This window comes from Diorhabda carinulata, chromosome 6 (assembly GCF_026250575.1).
Source record: "Diorhabda carinulata isolate Delta chromosome 6, icDioCari1.1, whole genome shotgun sequence".
Lineage (NCBI taxonomy): Eukaryota > Metazoa > Arthropoda > Insecta > Coleoptera > Chrysomelidae > Diorhabda > Diorhabda carinulata.
This window is the reverse complement of record NC_079465.1, coordinates 12,886,489-12,898,942: the sequence shown is the minus strand read 5'-3', so window position 1 is coordinate 12,898,942 and position 12,454 is coordinate 12,886,489. Positions and strand designations below refer to the sequence as shown.

General features: G+C 36.3%; 1 protein-coding gene across 1 annotated transcript; it reads left to right on the top strand.

Annotated features, from left to right (window-relative positions):
* The first annotated feature begins 7,297 nt into the window (after nucleotides 1–7,297).
* Nucleotides 7,298–12,429, top strand: LOC130895288 (uncharacterized). Its single transcript, XM_057802511.1, has 3 exons — nucleotides 7,298–7,648; nucleotides 8,814–11,897; nucleotides 11,962–12,429. The coding sequence occupies exons 1-3, from the start codon at nucleotides 7,298–7,300 to the stop codon at nucleotides 12,427–12,429; spliced, it is 3,903 nt and encodes a 1,300-aa protein (XP_057658494.1).
* The last annotated feature ends 25 nt before the right edge of the window (nucleotides 12,430–12,454 follow it).

Sequence of the window (12,454 nt, the reverse complement as noted above, 5' to 3'; positions counted from 1 at the left end):
TTTAAGACTACCTATTCGCCTCACTATGTCCTCGATTTTGGTTCTATTTCTTATCCACTCATTGGTTTTATGGTCTTTAAGCGTTATTCCTATCATTTTCCGTTCTATTGATCTTTGATGTACCTTTAATTTATTCAAGATTTTCTTTGTTAGGACCCATGTTTCACATCCGTGGGTTGTTACTGGGAGAATGCATTCCATGTAAACCTTGGTTTTTAGTTTGAGGGGTAGGTTGGAGTTGAAGACGTGTCGCATCTTCCCGTAGGCCGCCCATCCTAGATGTATTCTGTGGTTAATTTCAAGTTCTTGATTGGTTTTACCCAATGTTAATTCTTGACCTAGGTAGATATAAGAGTTCACTTTCTTTATCTGTTGTCCTCGCACATTTATACTCTCTTTGTTTGTCCGTTGGTTTGTCATGAATTTGGTTTTAGTAATGTTCATTTCTAGGCCTACTTTTCTTGCTTCTTGTTGTAGTTCTATAAGCATGTATTCTAATTCTTCACTGTTTGGGGCAAAAATGGCAATGTCATCGGCAAATCTTAGGTTACTTAGTTTTTCTCCCGATATATCAATTCCTCTGTCTTCCCAATGTAGGCTCTTAAAAACGTCTTCTAGCACCAGTGTAAACAATTTGGGTGACACAATGTCTCCTTGTCTAACGCCTCTTTTAATTATGATTTCCTCAGTGTCTTCATATAGCCTTACTTTCATTTTTGAGTTGTCATTTAGTGTCTGTATAATGTCAATATATCCTTGGTCTATTCTTGCATTTTTCATTGACCTGATAATTGCCCAAAATTCAACTGTGTCGAAGGCCTTTCTAAAAACTATGAAGGCGATCCATAATGGGATGTTATATTCCGTTACTTTTTCGTTCAGTGTCCTTACGGTGTGGAGATGTTCTATTGTGCTCATGCCTTTTCTGAAGCCCGCCTGCTCATAGGGTTGGTATGCGTCGAGTTTGAATTCAAGGCGGTTTGCTATTATTCTCATAAAAAGCTTGTAGATCTGTGATAGCAGGCTGATTGGTCTATAGTTTTCTAGGTTGCTTGGATCACCTTTCTTATATATCAGTATGACTATCGCGGTGTTCCAATCCTGTGGTATTCTTCCCTCGGTTAGGCATGTATTAAATAATGATTTAAGCTCTCTTATCAGTAGGCTTCCACCTTCCTTCAACATTTCCGGTATGATGTTATCGTCACCTGCCGCCTTTCCGTTTTTTAGTTGATTTAAAGCTTTTACAATTTCTTCCTCTTCAATCTCAGGTAGATCCTCGGAGCCAACGTTACATATCCTGTTTTTATGGTCACTGTTTGCTTTTCTAACATCCTCATTGTCTATTTTGGACTCGTACAGACCTGTGTAGAACTTCTCTGTTACCTTGAGTATCTCTCTTCGATCTTCTGTTATGTTACCTTGTCCGTCTCTCAATTTGATCATTTCTTTTTTATGTGCGTTTTCTTTTTTAAAGATGTTCAGACCTCTGTTTTGCTGTATCAACTCCTCTATTCGATTTTCTTGATACTTTCGTATGTCCTGCTTGGCCATTTTCCTTGCTGTTTTGTTTAGTTCGGCATACTCTACTGTATTCCTTTTGTTGTCTTTAATGAGCTCTCTCCTTCTTTCCAGTAGCTGTTTGGTTTGTGTTGTAAACTTTTCTATTCTTTTAGTTTTTGATGATACTAAACTTGTAGTTGTTTCTTTCAGTTCTTTTACCAGTCTATTGTTTGTTTCGTCCAAGCTCTCGTGTGATGATGTTGTTTCCTTTGTTAGTCGTTCTGTCAATCTTTTGCTATATATTGACTTGTTGTCTCTTATTGTATCAGGATCTATACGGTATTGCGTGCTGTTGAATTTTTTTGCTCTTTCCAATTTTGTGTTTAATACGATCCTGCACCGGACTAATCTGTGGTCGCTGCCCGTATTAAAGGAATTAAGAACGTCAACTTCTTGGACGATATGTTTATTTGGTGTTAGCACGTAGTCTATTTCGTTTTTTGTAATTCCATCCGGGCTGGCCCAGGTCCATTTTTTGTGAAGTCTTTTTTTGAAAAACGTATTCATTATGTATAGTTGTTCTTTTTCCAGGAAATTTGCAAGCATCGTCCCTCTTTCATTTCGTTTCCCCAGTCCAAATTGTCCAACATACTGTGAGCTATTACACTGCTCTCCTATTCTTGCGTTGAAGTCTCCTATTATCAGCGTGTATCTTGTCTTATTTTCTGTTAGGCTCTGTGTGATTTCATCATACAGCACCTCGATCTCTTCGTCCTCATGACTACTTGTTGGGGCATAGATTTGAACGACTTTAATTGTTATATTGGAGTTAATCTTAAGTGTTATGTATATTACTCTATCTGATATGGCTTTAAGTATTTGAAGATTTGGGGAGATTCGTTTGTTGATAAGAAAACCCACACCACCCAAACTATTATCTTCTCTTCCTTTGTAGAATAGGATATGTCCTGATCTTAGTCTAATGGATTCTTCACCTCTTCTCCTTGTTTCTGATATTCCCAGAATATCCCAGTTTATTCTGTCCAGTTCGTACTGTAGTTCCGTTAACCTTTCCTCATTTCCAATTGACCTAGCGTTATAAGTTGCAATGTGAAGTTGGCAGCCTTGTTTTACCCAGGGATTTTTAGCACCCCCTGCTCTACGACTGGTCTGACCGCTACCTTGGCCAGGGTCGTTCGAGCCGCTGGGCACTGGGGGCCATTGTTTTTGGTATGTCTTCATATGAGAGGGGTTTAGCCATAAAACACCACGTTGGCCAGACGTCTTGGTGAGTGTAGGTTCAGCCGCCCCTAACCTGGGGAACCGTCGCTGTTTGCAGCCGCCCACTCTGGGTCAGACGCTGCAGATTTTTCCTGTTGGTCCACGGGGCGTATTTGATTTCCGCCCTACCACCCATATCTGGGAAGCATTCCCCTATCCGCCACCCGGGGACGCGCTCTCTAGGAGTTACAGGCTCTCCCGAGAGAAATGAAACTGTAGACAATCTTAAAAGATCCATTTTGTATCTATAATATATAGTACATCATAAAAGGATAACGCTAACTTGTGTAACTTTTGACGTAGCGATTTGTGGACATAAACTATATAAAAGTAAATACATATGTATATAACTATAAACATGATGACTTCGGTAACACGGGTGCTGCACCGAACCCCTTTTAAGAAACAAGGAGTAAGAAAACAAAATACATTAAACGAGGAGTACACCAAATAGATTATGAAAATAAGGCAGTGACACATTTTAGAAACTTGTGGAAAATGACGAAGGAATTTTTAGGAGACCCAAAGTTTTAACTTTAGAGCTGTAAGTTTTTGTACCTTTTTGTAGTTATAATATTTTACACAGTCTTACCTAATAATATAAATATTGAAAAGTCTTCATCATATGTGAGATGTTGCCAAGTGCTTGGGTTGCGAGATAGATGTGTTGAGGTTTCGTTTCCGTATACATTTTCTGAGTGGTAGTCCAAATCATATATATCGGTTTAGGGGTCATCGTGTTTATTCTTTCTCTATATAGACATCCTATATTAAAATTTTGTAATAGAATACAGAAGCAGATGGTGTTTTTTCAAAAATACACGAATTCTCAACAAAAAATACAACGAAAAATGTGTGGTGCTACCTATTTAAAATAGTTGTTTTCATTCCAGCAAGTCAATAACTCAACATTAGATGGTCAAAATGCACATGAGATATCAAAGAAAAATAATAGTAATAAATAATAATCAGTGAGTGTTATAGAAAAAACCTCAGATAATCATTTATAAAATCAAAAGTGCCGTAAACAACTCTTGTGGCTTATAAAAGCTGCTGATATCTTTTAAAGCTTATTAAATTAGAAGTGACCATGTAAGTGTAATCAACTTTATATTATTGGTAAAATTAATGAATTATGTTTTTAGGAACGAGTTTGTAGAAAAATTTAAGAAATCGGCTACATACCAGCGGGCACCGGTAGGTACCCGCTGGGTCTTTTGTGCCCCCGACCCCTTTGTGGTAATTAAAAATAGATGTAGGTCGTTTTATAATATTTTTAAACCGAAAATTTAACATATTTTTTGCAGGGTGTCTGGTTCGACATAACGCGTAAGTAAACAAGAGGTTTTAAAATAAAATTAGTATGTTAAAAACGTACCTTTTTTACAGCGAGCCAACGGAATTGTAAGTACTCAAAATGTAAAACCGATCCAAAAATCATCGATTTTCTTTTTTTCTAGCGTATCAACGGCATCAGGACTTTTGGTCCTAAATGACCCGTGAGTTTCTAATCTTCAATTTTATATTAAAACAGAAATAATTATTTCATTTTCTTTTTTCAGAGATCTGATGAGAACTTCGCCGGTTGTAAGTATTTAATATATAAAACTTTATGAAATTTTATATTTTGTATGTACTAATCTGTAGTAACATTTTTTCAGATGGAAACATAAAAATAAAGTTTTTCTTGTTTTTAATTACCCTCACCCAGTACTTAACCAAAGTCCTTTATTCCCCCATTATCCTGAGGGTGAAGTAGTCAAGTTTTATAGAAATTTGATGAAAGTGTCTACCTTCCCGCTTGGTCACCCTTGGACAACTTTTTATGTTGACTAACAGACACAACTTACCAAATATTATTCATAAATTAACATAAATGAATTAAATGTAAGCTTTTAACGGTCTATTTTATTCTAAAATAATTTTAAAAGACTACAGTTTCAACTGCTAAAAATAAGTAGTGGTGTTTATTTTGAAAAGTGTTCATAAAATGTGAAATTGTATTAAATATAATTATTTGTAGCGATGATATGTTGAAGTTGTTGGGAGAGCCGGTCCTCTACGAGTAAGTTATTAATACACAAATATTTATATCATCACATTTAAATTCTGATATAGAATATACTGAAATGATAATACGTTTTAAAAAAGAATAAAAACAGAATAATCATTTTTAGCTGTGAAGTTATTAGAGGAAATGCATTTCATTTCTAAACAGTGTATATTCTTCCTCTATTATTTTAATAACACAATAATAGCCACTTTCATCCAATCAACCTAGCTATCCCTCTAACATTAGAAAAAGAAAAAAGCCCCAGAAAAAATATGTCAAGTTTGTAAAAATGTTTTATTTTAAAAACACTATAAGTATTTTCGAAAAATTAAACTGAAACAAAAAAATGAACAACCAACTTAGCTATCCCCTCTAACATTAGAAAATTGAGAAATCATAATAGAAAAGAAAAAATCCCTAGAAAATTATGTCAAAATTTGTAAATTTTTTATTTTAAAAAGCGCTATAATTATTTCGAAAAACTGAAACAAAAAATTAGCAAGGCATGATTTGTTTTTTCTAAAACTATTTTATATTCCGTTGAAAAATAAGGTTAACATTGACAGATAGTTACCAGAAGCATGAGTGAAAACTATTAAAAAGTATATGTTACAAATACCCGCTTATTTTCCACAATAAGGTATGTTATTCCTCTCTAGGGAGCGGTGGTACATATGTCTCCTCATCCCTTGGAAAGGAGTATTCTCGCTCTACACTTTCCCGTATCTTTACCACCCCCGACAGAAGAAAGACACCACCTGCTCACTGGTTTCTATTGCTAAGATTAAATACTGCAAGTCAGGTACGTGTCAGGTACGTATCAGGTACGTGTCAGGTACGTGTCAGATACATGTAAGGTACATGTCAGGTATGTGTCAGATACGTATCAGGTATGTGTCAGATATACGTCAGGTGTACGTCAGTCAGGTACGACAGCTTACACGTCACAGCTTTGGCAGAAGCGACTGCTTACGTGGTACAGCGTTGCTAGAAGCGACAGCGTCTTTAGATGGGTCAGCTTACGTATCGCAGCGTCGTTAGATGGGTCAGCTTACGTGTCACAGCGTCGTCAGATGGGGCAGCTTACACGTTACAGTGTCGTCAGATGGGTCAAATAACGTTGACAGCTATGAAAGATAACGTTGACAGGTGTCACATCGTCGTCAGATGCGTCAGCTTACGCGTCACAGCGTCGTCAGGTACGTGTCAGGTACGTATCAGGTACGTGTTAGGTACGTGTCAGGTACGTGTCAGATACACGTCAGGTACGTGTCAGATATACGTCAGGTGTACGTCAGTCAGGTACGTGTCAGTGGAAAGGCAGATATCAATGCTGTAAATAGAACTTCACTCGCATATAATGTTCATTTAACATCAGGATGTCATATAAGCAACAGATGTCAAAGCTTGCTAAAGCTGTTCGAGAAAAGTATAATTTACTTAAAAGGTCTGAACGTGGCCATGAAGAACAGCTTCAACGTATATTTAAACCTGTGACAGAACCACTTGAAACTATATTATCACATCAAGACGGACATATACAACACGTAACAGAACAACCAAATCACGATTTACAGGATATAGAGCAACCACCATCAAATCAATACAGTGTTACATGCAACGACAATGAGTCGATATATGGACCTGTGCTTGAAAATAGAGAATGGCTACTTGGACGCTCTCGCTTAGAATTCAATGACGAAAATATAATTGTAGACAACAAAATATTTAAAAATACACCCGGCTTATAACAGCTAGTGTTTTGCAGAACCCCGCGAGCTTTTACCATCACCGATTTGCAACTATATAGGCAAATATTGGAACTGTCGGGGGTACATAGAGATTTAAGAGGGTTTTTAAAACATCAACAACGATCAACTAAATTTGATGAGATTATTAAGCCTCTATGTAAGAACAATTGCCGTAGAAAAGTGAGGAAATATCCAAGACAAACTACGTGGCTCCAAGGTTGGACAGACCCGAACGTACTTGTTGAAGCAGGTATCATCGAATAAAAATAAGTTGAATTCCGTTCTACAGCGAAGATGCCAAATGGACCAAATAATCTCGTAAACACACTTAAATATCTAAACAAAGAAGAAGAATTTGGGAAATAATTGAAGAGCTCAGGCGAGCAGACATAATCGAATAAAAGACATTTCCAAAGGCTCTGGTGGTCATTTCAAGACGAACCGTTCTAGAGTGAAGATGCCTAATTGTGCTTGGGGGAAAGCGTGTAACTACAGCGACTGCGGATTAAGTTTTTGTTCTTTTTGTCAGAAAAAAGAAGTATACCAGCACGATGAAGAGTACAATTGTGACCGGAAAGGAATCGAATATTACAAGTTCACAGCTTGGTGTAAAGAATGTTGGTTCAAGAAAAAAAGTTCTATATATTAAGCAGCTCATTCGCGCGTACCCCATTTTTGTCTTACCTCTTGTAGTGAATAGACGTATATTATGGAAAAATTTATAATAATTAAAGATGAATCACAAACATGTAAACGCTTTGGTGTATCAGCCAGAGCTTTGGAGTTTAGAATTAAAGAGATCTCAGAAGGTGCCGATCCAGTAGCATGGGTAAAAGAGGCTATCAACCAAATTGTTCGTAAAGGAACTGAAGAATTGTCGCCCGAAGCTTATGTAGGCTTCACTTTCTGCTCCAAAGACCTCGCTAAAGGACAAGGATGGATTAATTTCAAGAAAGCCAAAGATGTGTCTATTAATGACGTGTGGGATACTATATCTTCCATCTATCAATCCAACTCAACGGGATTTAGCACAGAAACATTTTGTTTGAAAATTACTTCAGTAAAACTCTAATAGTGTTTAGATAAAAATGTTCATATTGTTTTACTTTGCACCATTTTCTAAAACCACCTCTAAATATTAATTATCCTATATTACAAGTTTTACATTAATGAATAATTATAGCAATTTTATAAAAGTTTTCGGTATTATACTTAGCTTTTTAAGTTTATGCAGTACCTTTTTAATTATAAATCATTTTTCAATGAGGATTTCAAATTATTATAATTTTCTTAACTAGCAACAACTTTAAACTATAATTTTGCACTGAGAAGAATAATCATAATTTTCTTATCACTATTTTATGCTTGTCACACTACTTTTCAGACAATTTATTCAACTTTCTTCACTAATTATGCAATGTCATCTAAGATTGTGCAATACCTTTTTAGAGAGTTTTCAATAAACTTTTCAAATGAAATTTTTCAAATAATTTTCTTATCACTATTTTATGCTTGTCACGCCACTTTTCAGACATTTTCACTAATTATGCAATGTTATCTAAAATTGCGCAATACCTTTTTTAGAGATAAGAGTTTTCAATAAAAACTGTTCAAATTATCACCATTTTTCTTATCTATGTTTATATGCAAGCGCGTCACTTTACCACCATATACTTATTTTGGAAAGGAGATTCCACATTAATCATAACAGCTGATAGAGCCAGACGTTATCGAAATAATAAAAGTGAGGTTATCTAACCACACGCTGGTTTAAGCGTTTCAAACTCGAAAAATTACACCCATATCTTTATAAATGATTCACAGTAGTAATTCCCTGATTAAAAAATACAAATCATATGTTAAGAACCTCAAAAAGACAAATCATATGTTAAGAACCTCAAAAAGACAAATCATATGTTAAGAACCTCGGAAAAAGATATTTTCTCTTGAGAAGATCACGTGACAGCATTCAAGCCACGCCCACAAATTTTCTCTATTTAAAGCAGGTCACAGAGCTGCTAAGCCTCTTTTCTCTCTAGCTCTCGTGACGTTTCAGACATGCTCTTGCGGTAAGTCTAAAATAATTTTTGATTGTGAGTTTTCGACTTTTGAAAAATTTTTGGAATTTTTGATTATCGAACATTTTTAGGTTTTTGAGTTTTGTCGAAAAACTTTTCTTTTTTCACTATTGTGTTTTTCATTTTTTTATCTTGACTTATTTATAGAATTTGTTACTGTTTGAAACAATGGAAAAGTTTTTGGTAACCAAAAATATTGTTAAGAAAGTTCGTAAATTTGGTTTAACAGGTAGACATATAGAGTTTAAGATTCGCCCGGCTCCCGAAGACTATGATCTATTAAAATGGATCAAACACGGTCTTAAGGGCGTTGTCGCTAGAGTAACTGAAGGAACGTTTTGTCTCGGGGCAACAACTGTAAAAATGCCTAGCGGTAAAGGTAATTTGCGTGGGCGTAAATATAACAACTTTGACGAAGAATGTGCTCGTCGTAGTGGTATTATAACAATAGTTAATAAAGACCACCTATGCCTGGCTAGAGCCATAGTTGTGGCCAAAGCATATGTTGATAATGACCCCGACAAAACGAAGCTTCGTAAAATTACGGGGCTTCAGACGCAAAAAACTCTAGAGCTATTAGAATCTAGTGGTATCGAGATACCCAAAGAGGGTGGTGGTATACCAGAATTGAATAAATTTCAAGAATATTTGACAGACTATACTTTAACTGTTTACAACTATGGTGCAAAAGGTCGTGATTTCGTGTTTGAAGGAATAGGTGGCTGTAAGAAAATTAATTTGCTGTATCACGAAAATCACTATAACGTAATAATTTCTTTAACATCTGCTTTTTGCTGTTCATATTTCTGCGAAAATTGTCACAGCCCCTACACACACAAGACCTCACACCTCTGTGAAAGAAATTGTCCTGCCTGTGAACAAGTTCCACCTTGTACTTTTAGCACAAAAATTGTGTGCACCAACTGTAATCGCTATTTTAGAGGGCAAAATTGTTATGCTTATCACATTCAGACTAAACTCTGCGACCGGGTGGTAGCTTGTACATTATGCCTAAAAACTTTTAGGAAAGATAGAGTACATACATGTGGTGAGATTTTCTGTAAAGTGTGTAGAGAATTTAAACCCTCTCCCCACAACTGTTACATGCCAATAGATACACATAAACCCACAATGGACGGTACTCTCTTCATATTTTACGACCTCGAGTGTACACAAGAAGAGGTTATGCCTGACGGTACTCATCGTCATAACTGTAATTTGTGTGTGTTTGAACAACACTGTGCACTATGTATAGGTACAGATATAAAATGGTGTGATTGTGGTGTTAGATACCAAGTTCTAAAAATAGACCCCGTTGCTCGTTTTATGGAATATGTATTAAACCAGCGCACTCTATTCAAGAAAATCATCGTAGTTGGTCATGCAGGTGGACTCTACGATAATCAGTTTATGTTAAATCATATAATGACAAAGACAGATCTCACACCTGAACTAATTACACGAGGAACAAAACTATTACAATTAAAAGTGGGTAACGTCAGTTTTATCGACTCGCTAAATTATTTTCCGATGCCTCTAGCAAAGTTACCCAAAGTCTTTGATTTAAAAAATATAAAAAAAGGGTACTTTCCACATTTATTTAATAAAAAAGAAAATTGGAACTATATTGGTCCGTTACCTGCTCTCGAATACTATGACCCTGACAGTTTAAAATATGTTCCAAAATTAGACGAGAAAGAGGATGCTAGAAATCAACTTATATCCTGGGACAAAGGTCTCTCTGAGCAAAACTACGTTTTTGATTTCCAAAAAGAAATCATAGCGTACTGCATTGACGACGTCAGTATTCTCGCTCGCTCATGCTTGAAATTCAGAGATTTGCTTTTAAAAGAAGGAGGGGTGGATCTTTTTACAGAAGCTATTACTCTACCCGGGGCGTGTAATAAGATATTCCGCAGAAATTTTTTGAAGCCAAATACCATCGGTCTGATTCCAAAGAATGGCTATAGGTGTCGGGATAAACAATCAAAGATAGCAATTCAATGGCTGATTTGGGAAGAACGGCAGAGAGGTATAAAAATAGAACACGCATCTCGGGGCAGAGAAGTTGTTATTAACGGTCTTAAGTTGGACGGGTACTGTAATACCACACGAGAAGTCTTTGAATTTGAGGGTTGTTACTTTCATGGGTGTCCAAAATGTATTAAATACAAACGTGGCACACCTACCTATGAGGATCCATCCCTCACATATGAACAACGTTACGAAGCAACCTCGGCAAAAAATGAAAAATTAAGACAGTTAGGTTACGAAGTGCTTGTGAAATGGGAGTGTGATTTTCGTCGGGAGATGTCCGAAAATTCTGAAATCAGCAAATATACTGAAAAACACCCTCTCTTTTCACAAACACCTCTAGAGCCTCGTGACGCTTTTTACGGTGGGCGAACAGACGCCACAAAATTATATTATTCTTGTAAGGAAGGGGAGAAAATAAATTATCGGGATATTTGCAGCCTCTATCCGTACATAAACAAATATGGAAAATACCCCATAGGTCATCCAGAGGTTTATGTGGGAGAAGCATGTTATGCTTTAGATCTAAAGACTACAAATGGATTAATTAAATGTAAAGTGTTACCACCTACAAATCTCTATCATCCCGTTCTTCCATATAAAACAAACAATAAATTAATTTTCCCTCTATGCCGTACTTGTTGTGAAAATATGTTAAAGGAAGAGTGTAGTCATGCGGACGAAGAGCGTGCAATTACGGGGACTTGGGTAATGGACGAGGTGACAAAAGCTTTGGAAAAAGGCTATAAAATATTAGATATATATGAAATTTGGGAATATGAAACGGTACAGTACGATCCTTCCACAAAGTCTGGCGGTCTTTTTGCTGAATATATTTCTAAATTTTTAAAAATAAAACAACAAGCTAGCGGGTGGCCTCCAGAGTGTAAGACTGATGAAGACAAAAAGATGTATATAAAAGAATATTTTGACAGAGAGGGAGTAGAGCTAAACCCCGATGAAATTGAGTACAATTCTGGGCGTAGACAAGTCGGCAAATCTATAATTACTAGCTTCTGGGGAAAACTTGGACAATTAGAGAACCAGAGCAAATGTTCTATTGTTAATGACCCAGCAGAACTATTAGATATTCTGTCACAGCCTTACAAAGAAGTTAACCATATATTCCCAGTTAACGAGAACACTCTCATCGTTAACTGGTCCTTTAAAGATGAGGCATACACTTCTCTACCGACCGTAAATTGTTTTGGCAGCCTTCACGACCGCACATGCTAGACTAAAACTATATTCATATTTCGAGAAACTAGGTGATAGAGTAATGTACCACGATACTGATTCTGCTATCTACGTCTCGCGCCCTGGAGATACGTATGAAGTACCCATTGGAAGCTATCTCGGCGAGATGACGGACGAGCTAGCTGAATACGGTGAGGGTAGTTATATTACAGACTTTGTCTCAGGCGGCCCTAAGCTCTATGTTTATAGGGTTTATTCAACAGATAAAGATAAAACCATTGATATTATAAAAGTTAAAGGGATAACACTTAATTATAGCACACATAAACAAGTAAATTTCGATAAATTAAAAGATATGGTCCTTAACGATGCCACCGAAGAGTACGTAACTACTCGAAATATATTAAGAAATACCAACCATTCTGTCGTCACCAAAGAGGTAACTAAAGTATTCCGCACCACTTTTACTAAACGGAAACGAATTGAAAACTATGACTCTGTTCCTTATGGATACAAACGGCAATGCATCTAGTATTGGTAATCTTTTTTAAGTAGTA

What these genes read in the sequence shown, in the direction of transcription:
- LOC130895288 (XM_057802511.1), top strand. Translation starts at nt 7,298, where the DNA reads ATGGAAAAATTTATAATAATTAAAGATGAATCACAAACATGTAAACGC. An exon ending in TTTGTTTGAAAATTACTTCA is followed by an intron (nt 7,649 to 8,813) that starts GTAAAACTCTAA and finishes ACTTATTTATAG; the next exon opens with AATTTGTTACTGTTTGAAAC. An exon ending in CATACACTTCTCTACCGACC is followed by an intron (nt 11,898 to 11,961) that starts GTAAATTGTTTT and finishes TCATATTTCGAG; the next exon opens with AAACTAGGTGATAGAGTAAT.